This window comes from Antrostomus carolinensis, unplaced genomic scaffold, assembly GCF_000700745.2.
Source record: "Antrostomus carolinensis isolate BGI_N321 unplaced genomic scaffold, ASM70074v2 scaffold32822, whole genome shotgun sequence".
In the NCBI taxonomy this organism is placed as follows: domain Eukaryota; kingdom Metazoa; phylum Chordata; class Aves; order Caprimulgiformes; family Caprimulgidae; genus Antrostomus; species Antrostomus carolinensis.
The window spans coordinates 4925-26588 of record NW_010298111.1 but is presented as its reverse complement, the minus strand read 5'-3'; the positions used below and the strand labels follow the sequence as shown (position 1 = coordinate 26588).

General features: G+C 36.6%; 1 protein-coding gene across 1 annotated transcript; it reads right to left on the bottom strand.

The window, feature by feature from the left end:
• Positions 1–7108: 7108 nt before the first annotated feature.
• CSNK1D (casein kinase 1 delta) lies at positions 7109–21364 on the bottom strand. The gene is made up of 8 exons (XM_010162350.1): positions 21256–21364; positions 19340–19488; positions 18627–18855; positions 18077–18247; positions 16340–16488; positions 15618–15789; positions 15129–15268; positions 7109–8005 (listed from the first exon to the last, which is right to left on the bottom strand). Exons 1-8 carry the CDS (start codon positions 21269–21271, stop codon positions 7955–7957), a joined length of 1077 nt encoding a protein of 358 aa, XP_010160652.1. The 5' UTR covers positions 21272–21364; the 3' UTR covers positions 7109–7954.
• Positions 21365–21664: the final 300 nt, after the last annotated feature.

Below are 21664 nucleotides of genomic sequence, written 5' to 3'. Positions count from 1 at the left end.
TTGGTACAGTATTTCTTCAATCTCAACATTGAGATCCCCTGAAGAACAGTTTGTGAGATGTGCTCTTTCATATATTTTGAGGATGTGCATGTTCAGAGTCATAAAGCACTGCTAAAGAGATACGAACTGCCTGGGGAAACAAGCAGAACAGTTCCATGCAACATCTACCTATATGAACCTTTGTTCAACCTCCACCTGGTTAAAATTTTGTGATTTGAAAAAAGAAAAGGGAAGAAGAGGGGAAAGGGAAAGGAAGGCAGGTAATTAGACAAATGAATTGCCAAGCATCCCAAAGACATTATAATTTGCTCTTGCATCATACACTATTGGAACAAATATTATTTCTTTAGACATACAGTTCATTAATCTATTTGAGAAATATGTGAAGGAAACAATTGAAAAACACAAGTGCAAAAAATCCAAGTACAATACTACAAAACAGTTGAAAGATAGTTTTCATAGATTATTTCTCTGAAACTAATGAATGATCTTTTAGTATACAGGCTAGCATAATTTTTCAAGCTTTTTAGATATTTGTACATTCTATAAAATGCATACTATAGGATTTATGGTTAAAATATTCTTATGTTTGATCAGGTAATGGATATTAGGCCCTTAATTTCTTAATGCAAGAAGGAGTGTGTGTTAACTGCCTGTAACACACAAAGAATATATAAAGAGGTGTATATGTGTGTGCAGGTATTTATATATTTATGTATCAATCTATATATATCAGACATGCAAAATACCCAGTAGAGTAGAATAGAGAGTTTGCCTGTTTACTAGACAATGAACAATGCAGAGTTAAAACTTTTCTTCCTCTTTGTATACAAAGATTTTTTTTTTTTTTTAATTATTTCTATATAAAGTATCTTGTAGCTCTTTGGAGCCTAGAAGATCTCAGCAGAACTAAAGATCTTAAAAGTTTAAAATCACAATCTCTAAATTTAATTTTTCTCCAGTCCTTAAATACATTACAGTAAGTTTCCAGCAGTACCTGCTACTGAAGCAGCTAGTTCCCTAGACCTGAGATGGTATGAAAGTATGGTGTAAAGGACTGGACAGATCTTGTGCGTGATATTAAAACCCATGCATATAAATATGCATGTTAGAGAATGTAAAATCATTCTTTTGAAAGAAATTAAAACATTTCCCTAACCAAGCAATCAGACTTCAAAATGAAAATCCAAAATACACTCACATAGGTACCTTTGTTACGTCCCAAAGAAAAGCTTCAGTTTGGTAGGCAATCATAAACAGAGGGCTTTCAGGAGAACAAAAACTCTTGTATGTTACAACGGTTAAGTACTGACATACCTCTGTGTCTCTCAGCCACACTTGTCTGTCTAGGATTATGGGAGTACACTTCAGTTTTGTGCAAGTGAGATGACTTTTTCTTGTTAATCATAGAATCGTAGAATGGTTAGGATTGGAAGGGACCTTAAAGATCATCTAGTTCCATCCCCCCTGCCATCAGCAGGGACACCTTCCACTAGATCAGGTTGCTCAAAGCCTCATCCAGCCTGGCCTTAAACACTTCCAGGGAGGAGCAGCCACAACTTCCTTGGGCAACCTGTTCCAGTGTCTGACCACCCTCACAGTGAAGAACTTCTTCCTAATACCTAATCTAAACCTGCCCTCTTTCAGCTTAAACCCATTTCCGCTTGTTTTGTCATTAGTTGCCCTTATGAAAAGTCCCTCCCCAGCTTTCTTGTAGGCCCCCTTCAGGTATTGGAAGGCCGCTATAAGATCTCCCCGGAGCCTTCTCTTCTCCAGGCTGAACAGCACTTTACGTTAATGCACTTTAACGTAATGTGTACATTCATACTTAATAAGTTGGGGTTTTTAAAATGCTTTTCTAGTAAACTGTTGCAAATGTATAAATATTTATTTGGTTGTCAAAACCTGTGGGTGTGAGAAAATAAGCTTAGAAAAAATAACACACAGATTTGGAAATTTGGCCTCATTTGCACATGCTCAAATAACTATACAAAAGCAGAGTGCTTACAGAGAAGAAAACAAGAGGTGACACTGAGCTGACAGGCAGACAGAAGTTAATGTGGGCAAGGGGACTGCTTTTGCCATGACTCATAGTTTGCCCAGTTCCAAAATGGAAATAGGCTCCTGCTGTAAATGATCCTAAAGATTATTTTAAAACATCAACTAAAAAGCATCAACTAATTTAAAATAAGAGCTATTAATTTTGTGGTGCTCCATGCAGAAATTATTGTTCTTGTTCTCTGAAAAGTGCTTGCAGGTTTTGTTTGCAGGTAAAGTTTTATGAACTACTGTGACTCCTAAAGCTCTAAATATTTTGAGTGCTGAATAAGCTGTCTTTATCATCAAGTGATGCTCTTTAGAACTTGAAAGCTCCTAAGAAAACAGTTTAAGAATACATTTATGGTGGGGTGTTTTGGATCCTATTGTACCCTAGCTAAGACTGGCTCCTCAAGGTATAATATCAAGGCTACACCCAAGGGAATAAAAATTATGGGCTCTTCAATGTAACAAGAGCTACATTTTGCTATCTAGAAGGCCCACACCTATTTGTGCCTAATCCTAAGTATCTCTGCTGAGAAATTTTGGAGAAATCTCTTTAAGCTCAGTTTCAAAAGTTTCTCTGTATTTACACTGAAAACATCACAGGTCTAGTTTACATAAAACTCCATGTTTGAATAAACATATGATTACCTTTTTAATGCTAGCCTATTTAAATTGGTAAGACTTAAGGTGTAATCAAATGCCTTGCTACTCTGCTGGCCAGATCAACCCATATGCTGCTAACAGGAATGAATATTACCAGGTGAACTTAAATGAGAGACTTAATTATCAGGATCATTGTGACAGAAAACCAAAGAGTTTATCTTTGCCTCTGGTGCACTCTGAGTCTGAAAGAAACTCATTCAAGGCCATTCCCTTTGGAGGAAAACAGGCATGGCCTCAGTTGCACAGCTGTTCGCTGCTGCTGGACCTGTTGAAGGAAAGTGACCCAACAACATTTGAAAAGTAAACAATTTTGACAATAGCAGAGGCACTGCATATGAGAAACAATGGCTTCAGAACATATTATTTTAGCAGCCTTCTCAACACTTGTGGAATAGAGCTCATCTTTGAGCCAGTAGGAAAAAGGAGCATCTAATGCAAAAATCGGGGATCTTTAAAGTATCTTGCTAGTACCATGTTCTGCGAGATCAGTTTTGCACTTGAGAAAGTAAGCAAAGTTAGAGGTAGACAGAGTAAAAAGCTACTTACCTCTAGTTATACGCTCTTTGTTCCTTGACTGATCTCAATACCTGCTTCATCATCTTGGCAACATTCCAGCTGGCAACTTTCCTCACTATCCCCAGATGAATACTTCAGAGCAGGAAGAAATGAGGATAGCTTCTTGCTCTTCTGACTCTTCATCTACTACTGTTTCAGCAGTTTAATGCCTTTCACTGGAAAACTCAGAATCCAATGAAGAACCGTATCTAGATTTTAGTATTTAAAATTCTTAAATAGCAAATGACTTTTCAAGTCTTGCTGAAAAATGTGGCATAAGATCCAGTGGTTGACAATGTCAGACAAACTTAAAATACAATGTCTTAGCAGTGACAGCAGAGAAACATTTGCTGTTTGAGGTTTTTTAAGACAAAAATCTGTGCATGACCTCAAAATACTCCGAATCAATCATTGGTTTATCCTTTCCCTAAGGATTATGGGCAATGCCAGAAGCTCCGAATTGCCTTTGTGCCTGTAATGCTTGCAGCTCTGAACCAAGCTGAGGACTGTAATTAAACTAAATGTTTTGTCTGGTTACAAGATCAGAATTAGACATTTTCTTCCTAATGCATAATGATGTACCAAACGAATTCTTGTTTTTGTTCCACATCTCACCCACCCCTCCGGTATCCTGGACTGGTCACAGCAAAGACACAGTAGACTAGGGCTTAATGCTTGAGGATTATATAAACAATTTTCCCTTCTTCCACATTCCTATTTATCAATTATGCTTATATTTCGCAGACCTAGATCTTATCTATGCATTTGGAGTCAAGAATTTTCCCAAAATGGAATTAACAACGCTATCTTAATTTTTTTTTTTTTTTTTTTTGTAGACTGCATATTTTTGTACCTCATGTATATACAGATCTCATTTAATTTTCTGTTGTCCCTCTGCCTACAGCATGGAATGGTTTTGTCAAAAGAACCGAAGCATACTAGTCTTAAGATTAAGCAGGGGAAAAAAAACCAATGTCTGAGAAAAAGTAATATAAAGTGTTACTCATTTGCAAATATTTGCTGGTAAAGTTAATAGTATTATTTTGCTGTGAAACAGATTATTCCTGCAGATCAGGCCTGAGCACTCTCCTGGCACAAAACTATTGAACAGTGCAAACAGTCCATATAATTCAGGTCCATACAATCACTTAAATCTAGGCATACATATGTAATGTCAATAATTGTCACCTGAATGAACCAGAGGGAAGCGTACCATTTTTAATGATGAAGTATTACATTATTTAACAGCAAGGCCTTTTAATTATTTACCTGTCTCATCCAGTGAATTTTAGAAGCTACTCTGCTGTAGGATTAAGTTCTTGGTGGATTACACTTCCTCACAACTGGATTAAATCTAGATTTCAGACCAGATGGCTCAGCACTATTAGAAAAACAGCAGTGTTGTTTGTTTTCACTTATTATTTTGTACACATGAAGTGCTGCTTTTGTAAAGCAAAAGTTAAAGAACAAAATAAATAACTTTTAATTTAATTCTTTCACAAAGAGAAAACAAATATTCTTAAAATGAACATGTATGCTCTAGCCAACGATCTACTTACAAATCTGTAAATTCATTGTAAAAATTCAATTTCTGAAAATTTTACCTTTGACAGATTTTATAGAGGAGCTGCCACTCAGAGGTTTCAAATGTGGGGAAATGAATACAACAGTTGTGCTTTTGATATTTTTCCCCACTGGTGAATGAAGGATGAGATGCCTCCAAGATCTATGTGCTTTCCTCCAAGGGAGATTTTGAGGACTTATCATTAAGTTAACATGGACTCCTTAAATGCTTTTACTTCACATCTCTCAAAGCACAGGATTTATTTTCAATTGTTTTCAAGTTATTTCTACCACAAAGAAGTCAGGGACTCTTGTAACCATCAAGACTACATAAAAAAGCAGCACAGGTGGTATTTTCCACATAAAAGCACATAGCCAGTTCTAAATTAAAACTGTGAGGATACATTAAATATCCTTCCAACTTTTAAAGGCCTGCTAATCAGAAACACAGAGGATTCCTGAAGGTACATTTTCCCTCGGATTATGAATAGACTTTTGAGAATTACATACCAAAAGCCAGGACTTTTACTACCACAGGGCATTGTGGGTAGAGCTCAATATAATTTTTTTTTTGCTTTTATCCTTGCTGCCATAACTGATCAAGTCTCAACAGCAATTTTCTTCCCATACTTTCTCTCAATACAATGTATTACTTGATAAGAGAAAGTGTTTGTAAAAAATACTTCTTGAAAAGAAGCAATATCCAAACAAAACATTTACCTTTAAAACGACAAAATACATGCTTTCTGTGAGCAAAGCAAGGAATGCCTTCTTGTTCTTCCTGTATACCCTAACTGCTGTGTTCTGACCATGACTACCAAAATCCTTCAATGAAAGTTTTAGTACCACACAATGTCTTCAAAGTTTGCAACTGAAAATGCTCTTTGTAGGTACAGAAACCCCTTAAAAAAAAAAAAAAGGAAGAAAGAAAGAAGTTACACCAAGTAAAAAGTAAGGATTCATTGCAAGTAAGTTACACCAAAGAGGACTAGAAGTTATTATGAATGTATTTACACAATTTTTAAAGTACACAAATACAGTGGTAATACAAATGAAGTGCTCTGAGATACTGGTTTCCAATACACAGGTTTATATAGACAGTCTATTTTCTGCATGATGGAATTTAACTATTATCAAGGACAAAAACTGCCCACAAGTGAGTACAATTCTAGAAGTCTGCAGTCAACTTTTAAGTATAATACAGCAATCTAATGTTCCAGATACAGAGAGAATAAAGAGGCTGCCTTTGTAAGTCCCTCTAACAGTACATTATTAACCACATATATTTACAAGAAAAGCACAGTGAAGTGTAAAACTGTTCAAATGGTAGTGCACATGCCTAAAATACTGAAGTTTATAGTAACTGAGGAAATAATTATCTTACGCAAACTTATCCATGGACCAAACTCTTAAGCTTTTCCACTCTGCTCTTCCCAAACACAGGTTTCCACAGTCAGACCCAAAGTACACACAAGCAAGTAGCTAATGTTCTGAAAACATCCAAAGAAGAGTGACTAATACTTAATAAGAGGACTTTTGAGAAGGACAAAAACAATAAAAATTACTCTTCATAAACCTTTGAAGAGATCAACAGGTCTTTAAAAAAAAAAAAAAAATCAAGCAGGGAAGAGTTTCTCAAAATACCTAACTGTTCAAACAACACCTCTGTATATACTTTAATTTCCAACGTGGAACTTCCCATTATTTCAGTCATACTAGTATAAACAGTACTTCTGATACTATTCCAAGTACTACGAGGACAAAATACCTACTTTTATTTTATGAGACTGTGTACAGTAACAAGCAATATGAAGAACCTCCCATATTCCATAACTAACAGGTGCTAACAACACCTGAAACAGTTTTTTGGACAACCTAAGCATGTTGAGTCATTCATTCCTACCTAATGGTTCTAAGCATACTTGGGTTTAATACAGTTAAGAATTAAATATGGTATGCACCTGAATTGTAAAAATTATCAGGATTTCACAGCAAGAATAGCTTGTGTTTTGTTTGGGGTTTTGGGGGGGTTTTTTGGTTTTTTTTAAAAGAATTCCTTTTTTAAGTCTTGGCATGAAACAGGCGGCCTGAATCTATTTATTTATTTATTTATAAACATGTAGATGCTGAATGAAACATGCAAATTCACTGAAGACTCAGTAGCAACATGTATTTTCCACTTGCAATACCCTCCAAGCTAACCAGCCTCAGAGTGCAGGAAAGAAAATTTTACCAATAAAAACAATGTTTGAAACTATCCATTTACCCAAAGCGAGCAGAGAGACAGGACAAGCTTTCAAATTCTATCTCAAATACCAGTCTTTCACTTTGTCCTTCATATTCTTTACAAAAAAAGAATTCCATTGTCACCATCTCTACTGTACTTAGACTCTCCTGCAGGCTATTTAGTTCTCCTCTTTTATGAAAAAAAACAAGTATTAAAAATTCCTTTGTGTTACATGGAAAGTTAATGTTAAGCATGAATGAAGACAGCAAACAGCAAAGTAAAATTCTAAGAGTTTTAAAAACTTCATGAGAAAACTGTCTTAGTCAGAATGGGACCATACAAATAAGTAAACAGTTTAAATAAAGTCAGATGGTTTTGATTCATTTACATGTTCCCTGCCAGACTGATCTTTTTAAACAAGAAAATTCAAGTCACTGTCTTTAGTTTAGGTTTGTTTATATTCTACATTTTTAAATCAGACAAAAGCAAGAGTTCTTTACAGAGAATTAAGCCAATAATTTTAGCAAAATGATACAAAAAACTTCCTTAAACCAAGTAAAAGATTTATAGTTACAGTAGAATAATAAAAAGGGGGTAAAGTCTGCCGCCTGTGGAGGGAAAACTGAAATGGCCATCTAGTAACAGGCGGTCAACTCTGTAAACCATCTTTCTTTTCCAGCCCTGTTACTCCAGGGTTCTCTTAAGGTCATTGGGTTTCTGGCAAAAGCGTCCTGTAATGGCAGCTGCTGGAGTCTGTCCACGTTCCTCCAAGTGCCTTTTAAATCACATGGAGAACTCCAACTGTAATGTTTCCGCTCTAGTTTAGGGTATTTTTGCTAGTAAAGCCATTGGTAACATAGGAGATCAGCCATGCATTATCTGCCCTCCATGACAAAATAATTTTCATCGGTGCACAGCAGACTGGTGAACACTGGTAGTTACCCGAGCAGGAATCTACCAAAGCCAAAAAACAAGACAACATCAGCACATATCCTTCCAGTTAACATACTAGTGGGTCTTAATGTACTTTCAAATAATTTGTTGCCAAAAGTAAATGAATTTAAAATCCAATGAGCTATACAATGTTTCGCATACACCTGTAGCTACATGAAGTTCCCCGTATTTTCCTCCTTTATTAGAAATTAACATGGAAAATTCACCTTTCTAGACAGAGGGAATGTTTTGAAGTAAACAGAGCATACACATGCACAGAAGAAAGACCAAACCAGATGAAAACACTACCAATGTGTAGAAAAAGACTCAATAAGTAATTAAGTTGGGGGGGGAGGGTCTCATTAAGAGGGTAAAAAAAAAAAATAATTCTTTTCAATGGATTTTAATTCTCCATGGGACATTGTGTTAAAAGATACTTCATTAATTTCCTTAGCTTGACCTATTTCAGTATCAGTGTAACATTATTTGAATAACACTTGCACTGTGAAAGTGAAAACCAACCACACATCACTGCAATTTAAGAAGTGAGAAATGTTTAAGTAGCTGAATCAGTATTCAGTACTAATTTCAGTTGTAAACAGATACAAATAGTAAGGCACACAGTAAAGGCCAACCAATGCAGACACACCCATGAGCAGACCAGAATATGCATGTCGCCCACACACAAGCTTTCCAATGCAAAGCTTTAGGTTTGCCTTTTTAAAAAACTTTTTTTTTTTTTTAATAATAAGGTCTGATAATTGGACTTTAAAGTGTTAAGCTGCCATTTACAGTTGGACCTTTTTAATGTTACAAGCTGTTTATGAAGCAGCCTGTGCACAGTCAGCCAAGCACACAAAGCAGGATGAGAAAAGGGAAGAGGAATAGCAGGATTCTTCATCAACTAGATACAGGATTAGTGCAAGCTTAGGCTTTATAAAGTGAGGCAGCAGACAGAGTTATACAACAGAATTTATTAAGAAATGGAAAAATCTCACAGCCTTTTTTTAAAATAAGAAGCAAAGCAAAGAAACTCCTGAAATACTTAAGAAAGCATCCTTCAGCCATCAAGGTTCAGATTGCAACTGAAACTTGTTATTTTCCTGATGAAACCTGTTATTGCCAAAAGCAGAACAGACTAAAAAGCCAAAAGCTGCACACAGAAAGGTAGAAACTTCTACTGTACTAAACAGTGTAAAGGAGTTCTAAATACCCAAATCCAAGTTTGTTCACCTGTGAGATGCTCATGTTCAAACTCCAAGATGCTCATATATTCAAACTATTCTCATTAGCATATTAACTTTTTTTAAAAACATAGATCTGAGGAGATCTGAGTATTTTTTAAATGACAGCTCATAAGGAATGGAGAAGAATATAAAACAGCTGTCATAGAACACTCCATTCACGACAAGACAGAGCCTCATTTGGGCAATATAGTCAACTGAGTCTTCATACAAGTATTTTGGTCTTATGATTCTGAAGCAGATCCCGTTTTGAATGGATGACAGACACACTGCTGCATGAACATCCCTGGAAAGACATTTAATTCTCAAAAACCTAAAATTCAGACTTAATTATTTTATTTTATTGTTGATGCTTGAATGGTTTTAGGGACATTTTAAGTCATTATTTTTGTCAATTCTGCCTAAGAGTCCAAGTGGAACAGCACTTTTAGAAGGACATTTACTTTTAAGTAGAGAAAAACCAATGCTCCATCAAGCACCTGACTGGAAGGCACATGTACAACTACGAGATAACGTGAGGAGAAGAAGCAAAGTCGGATGTTTCCAAAGATTTTTTTCCCCCACCCCATCCAAACTTCCAGTGTCTAATGAGAAGGACTCACCCAGTGCTGCCTTCCAACGAAAGGAGACGAGCAGCTACTTGCCATGGTGTTCGAAAGGAATGCTATTCTGAGGTAGGGGAAAAGACAGCAATTTGTAACAGTTCCACTGCCCCAATATATAAAGATGTCTAACAAATATCCAACCTAAACTTGCAGTAGTAAATGTATCTTTTGAGGAGCTCTGATTTCAGACTTCATTTCTATCATATTAAGAGATAAGTAAAAGGAACAAATCATTATTCCTCAAAGAAAGCTGACAGGGTCAGAAGAACAATGCAGAGTATGACGCCTATTAAGATGGATATATAGAGAAAGATTTGCTCATGAGGAGAAGGAAAATGCAGAGGTATTGGAACTACGTTGCTAAAGCAGCACAACACTAAGTTGTTCAATGCCAGTGTTGGCTACAGCACTCTAAGAACTACTCCTGTCAAAGAGACTTCATCAAATACTTCTTTGTGCAGCATTCCAATCTTTTCTTCCAACTACGGAGAGAATATCTCTATTACCATTAGGAATTGCACACATCTTTAACTGTTAGGTGCTGAACATGCTACATTCGGGAAATTAAACAACTTACTGTATACTGTGAGCAGTTGGAATGAACCTTCTGCGACAGGAAATGAAGGCTACTCACCCATAACTAGACTCTTGAGATGACCACTGCTTTCAGGATGTAGTCTGTGCAACGTGGACCAACAGAACTGATTCTAAGTAGCAATTACTGGAATACTCATGACCTCCTTTACTATATTTCTTAACGTTCAAAGATTGACTACATAAAGGAGACTTAGTGAACAATTCACTCACAGAGCTTAAGAACAGAAGTATCTTTTAACAGCTGGTATGATTTCCTGTCCAGCACTGATCATCACTCTTCATTGCACACAAAACTGTAATTTAGGCTTGGTTTAGACCCGAATACACCACCTAGAAATGAACCCTGTTTTGATGCAAAGGTAAAGGGAACAGATGATCTACTTTTAGAATTTGTTTCAGTGGCTAACTGTCTTCACTTGGACCTCTGTTTTGCTTTTCTTTAAATGTAAGTGGTTTTAATTTTAAGCAATAGGTTCTCCACATATGTTTTCTGCATAAATGTCAGTTCCTGCTAAAATAATTGTCTCTGAAATACTACACCAACTAACTCAAGATGATCTCTTACCTTTCAGTCAAACTGAAAGATGCTGACTTGAAACTCTTGCATTGTATGATGTTCTGTTCTCCCAAGCTCAATTTCTATAGCTCTTCCCTGTGTTACTTAGTTTTCCGACAATTTCAGATATTGAGAACTGAATTAAGCATCATGGTCTACTATCTGTCTCATTAATGGCATGAAATAACCTCTCCATGTCTGTTCATTATGTTATCATACATAGATTTGAGGATGAAATTACGTCCTTTCATTATGACATCACACTAACCTTTCCAACACCACACCTAAAGCCTCCTCAGTCATTGCTTACCACAGATGTAGTTCCTGAATATGAGACAATGGGTTCCACTCCTTCATCCTAATCAGGCGTTGGAGTATTGCAGTAATACACATTTTATTTGAATAGGCTTTACCTGAGTGCTCAACTCTCACTAATGTTTTTACTGTCAAACATCTCACAACTTGCTGGTTTTTAGCTCTTGCATTCACTTCCATATAATCAAGAAAAGTACTGAATAATGTGTGCCATAGAATTTATGTGATTTCAATAGAAACACTTAAGTTTCACAAATGGTTTCATGGACATGCTAGCTGACTCCAATAAACACTTGTTACCTAGTGTTACAAAGTGCTAGTCTTCCTAATGGGAATGATTTAGGTACTATGTGGAGAATACCTTGAGGTGGGGAATATACATTACACCTATTTTGCTATCCTTACCAATTACCATTTTTCCAAGAGTGTTAAACTTCTCTGAGAAGACCAATTTTTCATAGGAGAATTTTGGTTTTTATTATATATGTTCCCAGCCTTAGTTTTCAGTTTCAGTCTGAACTGATCAAAACTCATTTTGAAAAAAAGAAAGATAAAAATATGGAGTCATCTTTAAGAACTCTAATTAGAGGTAAGCACCTTTCATTATTTCTTTGAATAACCTCTGCACGTTTCCATTGCCCAGAGTTTAACAAGCAGTAGCCCTTCCTCCAGGCAATGAGAGGTGGAGATTACAGATGCAGTGTTGCCTTACCAAACCATGGCATCCAAATAAACTAACAAAGCTAATTGATCAAGTTATAAATAACAACTCTAACAAATGTAGTTCTTAACATAAGACATCTGTAGATCTGCATAACGAACTTTAAAGGCTGCTTTCTACCAGGAGTACAGACTAAGCATTTCCTGAAAAAGGAACAACAGTAGCATATTTACTTAAGACTTACAAAGAAAACTAACACTTGGAACGGGCATGGACAAACAGTTGCTGTTCTTTATTGTTCTCTTGGTAAGAAGCAGTATGGATGATTTTCTGTATTCTTACACCTAGTCAATCAAAATTCTCCTTGCCATGAGAGTTGGATACTTTAGGTTTTCCTGAATAAGAACAAGGTATAAAGATAATGGGAAACTCATGGTTTTAATTGGTAACCTGGTTAACATCTAAGGACAAATTTTGATTATGGAAGAACTACTTTAATGTTATGAAGATAGTAAGAGCATAAGCTATGAAAACCAGCAACTTGAGCCATCTTACCTGCTACGGAGTAAGCAAGAACCAGGAAAACTAAAAGTGAATTTTCTCTAACAAGCATCAAGGGGAAGTGTTGTAAGATAAAGTCTAAGTAAATCTCTCTGGCCTTCCAAATCCAAGAGGCCCACGGGAAGCCGTTTATGTTATACTACAGTCACACACTGTTATTCAGTCACCATGAGTGGAGACCAGCAGTGATTCACTGCCTTGAAAAGAACTAAATAAAGACAACAGATGATGAATGATTAATTCTAACAAACTCAGAGAAGATCCTGACTAGGCTGCTACTGGGATTGTAAAGAAGTGATCCCATACTAGGAGCAGAGTGTTAAAAAGGATGGGTATGGAAATATGCCATTAAGCCAGACTTACTGTTGGCCCACACCACAAACTATACATCTGCATATTTAAAGACTATTCAAAAAACCCACAGTCCTACGCAATCTCAGAGTATTCCCATTTTACAAGTTATGCAGAACTAAAATGTATCTGCAAAGCCAACTGGATCACTTGTACCTTACAATGCTTAGAAAAGTGCCAGGTGCATACTGAGCTACATGTCACAGAGTAGCTGTAATCTGTCACTCTGTAATACAGAGGAAAAAAAAAAAAAAAAAGAGAGAAAGATATACTAACAGTCAAGTAACATCCTTGTGCTTATTTCTGTTACTCCCGTTAATTATTTATCTGACTGACAACAGAGACAAAGCATCTGAAATTTACTCAGAATGCCAGAAACAAAACCCTGAGCATACATACTTTAGCCAAGAAACCATCTTTACATTTGAGTAAACATTCAGGGGGAACTTGGCATCACAGCCTCACAGAACAGCTGAGGTCAGAAGAGACTCCTGGAGATCACCTAATCCAATCCCACTAACCAAAGTACAGTCAGCTACAGCAGGCCACTCAGGACAATGTCCAGTTGGGTTCTGAATAATTCAGAAGATGGAGACTCCACAACCTCTTAGGGCAACCTGTTCCAGTTTTTGCCCATCCTCACAGTAAAAAAGGTTTTTCTTAAGTCTAAATGGAATTTCTGGTATTTCAATTTGTGTCCATTGTCCATTCACTGGATATCACTGAGAAGAGTCTGTCTGCACCTTCTTTACATCCTTCTATGAGGTATTTATGCATATTTACAAGATCCATAACTATGCACAGTTCTACCTTCTTTGTTTTCATACTGTTTACAAATTTCAGCCAACGTGAAGAATTTCTAGTGGCAAGAATTGTAGTTCAGTGAGGAATTTAAGTTGGCAAAAATTGCCACCAAAGCCAACACAGAAAACCTCACCTGCTACCTATTCTCATCCAGTCATTTCTGCTCCTGAACTGTTAAACTGTTCTGCAAGCACAAACGTTTTTGCAGCTATGTGGTGAAACAATTCATTCAGCTGACTGAACCAACTCCCAAAAAATCCCACTTCACTTTTGTTACAGCAGAATTGTTTCACCAACCCAGTTCACCCTCAGTCTTCATTAGAGATACCCACTTGGCCACCATCTAAAAGAACGTTCCCCCTAGCAGCAAGATTTCATACATAAAAATACGCACAATCCAAATTAATGAATTCTGCCAATTACATGATGAAGCCAAAAGGAATGAGTTAATTTTTATCAATATGCTCCATCAACGCAGAATAAAATGAGTCCACGGCAAAAATTATGCAGTTAGAACTCCAGTACAGCGTTGAGGCATGACAGAAAAACCCCTAGGTGACTGCACCAGTCCTCATCATAGACTGCTCTCCCAGTTATGTTGCAGTATGCCTACAGTACAGGTGATTCCCAGTTCTGTAGGAAGACTGAAGGTAAGCTGTACAAAGCCAGACCACACACTACTTAGGACAAGTCTGTGTGAATACCCTGAAAAAAGAAATGTTTCAGCTATACCATAAAGAGTTAAAAATATATTTAAACATTGTTTGCCAGTCTCAAAAAGAAGCATTCCTATAATCTCTTTGCTAAGTCACTGTGACTAACAAGGATGATTTCAGTACTGACTATGCCTATGAATCACTCTACCATTCATCCTCTTGACATCCCCTTCAAACAAGCCTTATGTGACCTATCCATCATCCACATATGTGGCTTCCTATCTGCTCTGAATTACAGTACTGCGCTACAAACATTTCTTCACTTTTCTGTCCTTCACCAACCATTTCTTGTCTATTCTGCAACAATATTCTCTGCTCTGATGATTTGGAAACATGACTTGCAACTGCCTCTAACTTATACTGCTTCCTCAGTGAGAAAGATAAAAGAAATTCAATGAGTAAAGGAGGCAAACACCATAATTGTAGGTAAAAATGCTGTATCTCTAGGAATTTTCATCATCTCATACACCAATTACTCTGTATTACTTTGAGTATTGTATGCTTATTACCTGCCAAGGTAAAAAAAAATTTTTAAAAAATTAAAAAATAAAAAAAAAATTCACAGTAGTCTATAACTACATCACAAACATTCAGTTAAAATGTGAAGCATTTATACAAGTCAACATCATCTGCAAAATCAGTATGAAATCATATCAATTAGCTGGTATGTCCTTTTGGCAAATTAACTTTATCAAAACACCAGCATTTTCCCATTACACAGAAATCTTTTTTACCTGTGAAGTTGACATGCGAGAGGTATCTTGTCGGCCTGTTAAGTCAGATGACGAGATATTGACTGGGGCACCGCGATGCAATCTCATACTCACTTTCCTTTCTCGTTCCATACCAGATACTGGCCGAGGAGAGGTGTTGGCTGTGAGAAAAACTGCATTAGATTCTCAATATGAGAAATGGGATTATAATATGGTCACTGGAAAAATTACACTCTTGCTGTTTCCATATAAAACTTCCAGAGTCAAACAAGAGAAACCAAGGCCTTTGTTTTACGCTCACAGAAATCTAAGCAGCAATTGGCAGGTAATGAGTGTATTCAATTACCATTGATCTACATAAAAGCAAGGGTAGGAAAAAACAAACAAAAACCCCAAACCTTAACCAGAGACAAATAGCCTACTTCTAATTTAGAACCTCTAATGGCCAGGAACAAACTGCAAGTTAGAGTAGTCTACAAGGCACACCTATACAGCTATTTGCTTACTTACCAGCATGTGAAGTTGGGGTAAGAGGAGTAGGAGGAGCTACATCTTGCGTTCCTCTCAGCCTGCCAGAAGCAGTGGAGGGTAATCCACGCACAGCTGAATTTCGTGTATGTCTCAGTCTTTCCTCTCGTTCTCGCCTTTCACGTTCAGCATCTTCAGCTGCTCTGCTTGCGCCCTATGGGTCGAGACTAGTGAGCAACTTGGGGAATTACTGAGCTTACAACTACATATTTGGATAAAAATGCTGAAAATAAATAACTGGACAACCCGTGAACTGAAGTTTGCTAAGGCATTAATTATTTTGGCAAAATTTCTTGAGAACTGCCATAAATTTTGTTCATACAACTGTTGGCATAGTCTTCAAAATGCTAACGTACACACATACTGTTATAGCAGCCGGACACCTCCTCAACAGCTGCACATGACCTGTGCTGAAGATCAAGGTGGGAGAAAATAATAATTCCACAACCTAGCCTGGTGAGTGCCCTGAAGGAAGTATCTCAGAAGCCTTACACATTTTAAAGCCTGTAACTTCAACTTAGTTGTCATTCAACCCCCATCTCATGGCTCCTGTAATCTCCTGCCTTTCCTAATTTCCTATTTTTTTTCTAGACAATGGAGCTTCCAGGAGGAAAAATGCAAGACAATCTTACAGTATCAGTTAAGATACTCAAAACTGACAGTGTAGTAAAAACAAGTTTTAGAAAGCTATGTCAGCTACTCACAAATTTCAGCATGTTCCAGTCAAACACATAGTCATAAGAGAACCCTTGTCGGTGGAAGAGGTTTCTGAATAATTGCCTTAGATAGGAATAGTCCGGTTTGTCATCAAAACGCAAAGAACGGCAGAAATTCAAATACGTGGCAAATTCAGCTGTAATAAAAGAAAGCCTGTTTTTCCCCTTCAGCTTCACATTTGCTTTTTACAATTCTAAATCACAAAAAAAAAAAACCCAGCCTCCCTGAACCCAACAAATAGGGAATCTCTTAAACATAAGAAAACGAATAATAACCTAATACTAGAAATCTACTGAAGGCAACACTATTGCCCATCTATCAAGTCAACTCTGAAAAGGAAATTGTCTATCATAGAGTAGGCAAAGATCTCATTTATCAACATCAAAGAGGACCCAATATTAAAGAGTTCTTTGTAACCAATAGCTGGCAGCTGGAGGGGGAGGACAGGTTTAAAACCACAGTTGAGCAAAGAAAAGATTTTTTTTTTTTTCCCTTTTTCTGCTTTGAATATATTTAAATTTCTTGCAGGACATGAAATAGCATCTCTTTGTTGTTAAGTCACATAAAGATTCATGTCTGCTATCTCAAAAAACATGCAAAAACTAAGGGACTCATGTACATTTCCCATGTAAGTCATGTTACAATTTTAGATTTGCAATAGATCTTGCAACACGTACATGGAACACTAGTTACACAAGAAAAAAAAAAAAAAAAAAAAAGAATATTGTTGTGAATTCAATGCACCGGATATAATAGCAGTATCAAAATACCAGCTTTTGAGTTCAAGTCTTTCTGGCTGAAATAATGTATCAATAATTTACATTAAGAAAGAAATTCCAGTGAACAGCACAAGAAAAGTTGATTAGTCTTCCCTGCCTGTAACCCCAGAGGAAAAACACAGTTAATGAATGTAAAGGAACAATTATGAAATGACACTTGAAACAGACTGAAGACATTAAGTTTTCATACAACCCTAACAAAAAACTACAGTTCTCCTTAATGTACCTAACTGCTGAAGCCAAGAGCGTGGAAAGAACAGAGACAGAACTTTTCACAAAAGATTAACAATATTATCTGATGGCAGCTAATATTAACAACAAGTTTTAAAACAGATTTAAGTATCATTTTGCAGGGCTCAAAAATTCCTAGTTATTACTCTGGTGTAAATACCAAATTGAGAAACAGAACAGCTTTGAAGCATGACGCTAGGATACAGGAGGGTTTATTATGCCTCTCACAGATGCTGACCATCAACAGGCCAAACTAGATGAACCTGGAATGACAATTCCCAAGTGAAACAACTGCAATAGGTGCATGTGACTATACAATCCAATTCATCCAAGAAACAGTACCCACACATATGAAGAAACAGGTAGTTTCTCAAAAAGCTATTTGTGTGAGTTATCTAGCCAGCATAGACACACGCACACGCAATACAGCGCAAATCAGATGTACCAAGCTACTCGACTTGAGGGTGCCACAATGATTGTTTACTAACAGTAAAGACAAAGGATAATTAAAAATGGTCTACAAAAAAAAAAAATAAATCCCAGTCTTGAAAGCACAGTATTTTTATCACAAACATGCCCAACCATGGAGGAGGTGGGGGGAAGGAGAGGGACAGAGAGTGAGAGAGAGAAGTAAAAAAGAATTCGGTGTAAAGAAAAAAGAAACACTAGTAAAATGTGAACATGTAGGCCTAGTGCCACAGAAGAGTAACTTACAAGGATATCCTTTACACAAAACCTCAATGGGTGTAGACATTTTCTTTTCACTGATACGTTCATATTTCTGCCTCTTTGTTGCTGCTTTCAGTCCCTGCCAGGGGAGGGAGCCCAGGTTAAAATACATCAGTACATAGCCCAAGGACTCCAAGTCATCTCTGCGAGATTGCTCTACAACAGCATAAAAAAGTGGACTCATTAGGTTTCATTTGCTATTAGAAAAACAAGACTGCAACAACACTGTCATAAAAACCCTTTAAAAAACAAGACATAGGTGAGTTACTATGCCCATAATAAACTCATCCAGTACAAGAAAAAGCCTATCACCCTTGCAGTTATTTAAAAACGTGCTAATTCCTGAGAATTACAAACTGACCAAATCCCACCCTATCAAAAGAGATACGAGGCCAAGCATGCTGCACTGTTAGTGTCAGAAATAGAGACTGTCTTCTATGCCTCCATAAACATCTACTTGCATAACATCTACTTGCACTAAAATTATGTGTATTGATACTTTTAAAGTTTCTATTTATTGCTTTTCCCAGCTCACCGATTCCAAGATGAGTGTTGATGGATGCATAACGGGCAGTTCCTGTTAAGTTTTTATTTTCACGATATGGAATATGTTGGTGAGTTCGAGCATCTCGGTACTTCTTTGCTAATCCAAAATCTATTATGTAGACAAGATTGCCTTTCTTCCCCAGGCCCATTAAGAAGTTATCTGGCTTCACGTCTCGGTGGATGAAGTTCTTAGAGTGAATATATTCAATTCGACTAATCTAAATACAGAGGAGAGAGAGGAAAAAAAAAAAAAATCACTGTCAAGAGACTGGGCATACACCTTTTTTCTAATAAAAACACTAGCAACACTGTCTGAATGACAAAAGAGGTAAAGAAACTTTTTGTTGTAGAAGGTAAGGTCATTAAAGAGAACATAATTTAGAAGACAATAGATAAACCTTCTCTCTAGCTCATTCATTTCCAAAAAATTCCTTGGGGGAATTTCCTTGTCTTTGAGCAGTGCAACACCTGGTTTGCAAACAGCACAGGTCCAGTTTTTAACAGTCAAATTAAGATTCTCTAATCACTTTTGATGGGACACTTTATATTTTCAGGAACAAAACTAATTTTGTGTCTTTTCTCTAATGATACAGCCTATTCATCTCTAAGTTACAGAAATAAAATGTAGTTAGTTATGATCTCTCAAAAAATTTTAATATCCCAACATATTGCACTATCAAGATCAACAAAGCAGTTTCCTACCATTTGGTCAGCAAGTAATAGGACTGTCTTGAGACTAAATTTCCTTGAACAAAAATTGAAGAGATCTTCAAGACTCGGTCCCAACAGCTCCATCACCATTACATTGTAGTCCCCTTCAGCTCCACACCACTTAATTGTGGGAATACCCACTAGAAAAAAGGAAACACTTCATTCAGTGTAACAATTTGATTTACACAATCTTCAAGGCTCTTAAGATGAATTCCAAGAGAGTCATTACTGTGAGTGTTTATATTTACAGTGAAGCTTAATATTTTATGCTACCTTCAGCCATTTTGAAATGAAGAGTTTGGTAATTTCACAGCAGAATCAGTATAAAATTATAGCAACACAGGTCTACAAATAGCCTTTTTCCTCTTCTCCATAAACCTCCCAGTCTTTGTGCTTAGCTTGTAACTTGAAAGTATTTAGCTTTTTTGCTGGATTTGAATCTTAAGCATTTTACAAGTATTAACACTCATGTAGTCTCCAAAATGGCAATAAGGAGCAAACTGGAAGTCTGAAAATAAAGACACTGACAAACCACCAAATATTATTGCTGAAGAAGGCCTTAGAAATTAATTTCTTAGTTTCAAAGCCAACAAGATCACTGTAAAATACCACTCTCCCATTTCTATTTGCAATGAGTTTTCACCCTTGCTTCATACTGTCTTTCCTCCAGTTCCATTGTATTCGCTGTTTGGTGAATTTCTACCAAAGTAGCATTATTCATGAGATGTTTTATACATTCAGCTTAAGAGAGCTAAAATTAGCCCTGCTTTATGGAGAAACTCAGGAAAGCTACTTTACAGAAAACTGCAGAATTGCTCAAATACTTTGAATTAAACCTGTATGAGGTAGCCTTATTCCCAATTTCAAATGCCTTTACTTTGAGTTAATTTTATGCATTTTGGAAGTGAAATGGTATAATTCATCCATTTTAAACTCTTACCTTTACTTGAGATACATTATTTTTTCCTGAATTCCCTTCACAGAGAAACTCTTATTCAGATGGAAACCTAACCTTCTGCCACCTGCCTCTGCAGCATCCATCCTCAGAAAGAACCCATCATAACAGCCTTAGTAAACCCATAAAAGAATCAGTTTACTTCATGAAGGCTATTCAGCTTACAAGCAGGCAGCAACTGAATGAGGCAGGAATTAAAAAGTAACTAAATACAAATACACATTATCCTCAACTTCTAGATGTACGATTAGTGTATTTTGCATTTGAGATAGTCTGGAACGTAGTCTTTATGTGAAGTATAGCCTCACCTAGAAAGAATTCAAGGGATTCAATTTGAGTTTATGTCCCAGAACTGCATGGGAATCTTACATATGCAGAATTCCAAAATATATGAGTGAGTAATCATAGCAGAGTAACACCCAGGAGCTACAAAGTTGCTTCACTCCTGTTCTCTGCTACTAATGCCACTGTTAGAATTCCCACAGGGAGGAAATATTTTTAACTTGGAAGAAAGAATACTAACATATGTAACAAAAATTAATCTGAACTTAGTAAGTTTAGAATTGTGTTACTATAATAAGCAAGTCGGGTTAAACTCTCCAAAACAGTGGTTATTATCTTTCATTGATCCAAAAGTCAATCAGTAGACTGCTAGACAGGACCAAACTTCGTTCCATATTGCTCAAGGTTTCACATTTTAATATTCTGGAATCTTGAGCAACACTGGAGGATCTTGGTGGTTATCATGAAGTTGGGTAGCCATAGATTTGGAACTGTCACTCTACATCGCTCGCAGAAGAGCTGAGGTACTGCTCTTCACATACCCTGCCACCTTTCCTATTTCCTCCTTGTATGTAAAAAGAGATCTTAACCATTAAAATACTTCCAGGTGGTAGATACATCAAAGACATAAAAACAGTTAAATTTCTAAAGAAAGAAATAATTTGCTTACCTCCACCCTGCATCATTTTGTAGATTTTACTCTCGATGTGGAGCTGAGGATGTTTAGTTTTCACACATTCCAACTTAATTGCAACCTCCTCTCCAGCAGCAATATCGGTTCCTAAAAGCAGAAGAAATTAAAATATTGGTCAAAATATCTTTTAAGACGCATTTTCTTTGTCAAGACTGAAACAACACAAATATTGACAAAATACTTCTCAATGGCAAACATCCCAAGATTATTAAGTACACTCAGCCATGATTATCTAAAAATTCCTCTGAAGTCTTACAGATTCTCTCCAACAGACTAGCAGTTTAGGAGGCAACTTGAATCAGAGGAAGTCAAAATTGGTACTAGTCCATTAAAAAAAAAAAAAAAAAATTATGAGTGCACCTTTTGAGGGGCATCTTTCCACTTC

What these genes read in the sequence shown, in the direction of transcription:
- CSNK1D (XM_010162350.1), bottom strand. An exon ending in TATTACTTGCTGACCAAATG is followed by an intron (nt 18,856 to 19,339) that starts GTAGGAAACTGC and finishes CTCTGTATTTAG; the next exon opens with ATTAGTCGAATTGAATATAT. An exon ending in TACCCCAACTTCACATGCTG is followed by an intron (nt 15,269 to 15,617) that starts GTAAGTAAGCAA and finishes TTTTTCTCACAG; the next exon opens with CCAACACCTCTCCTCGGCCA.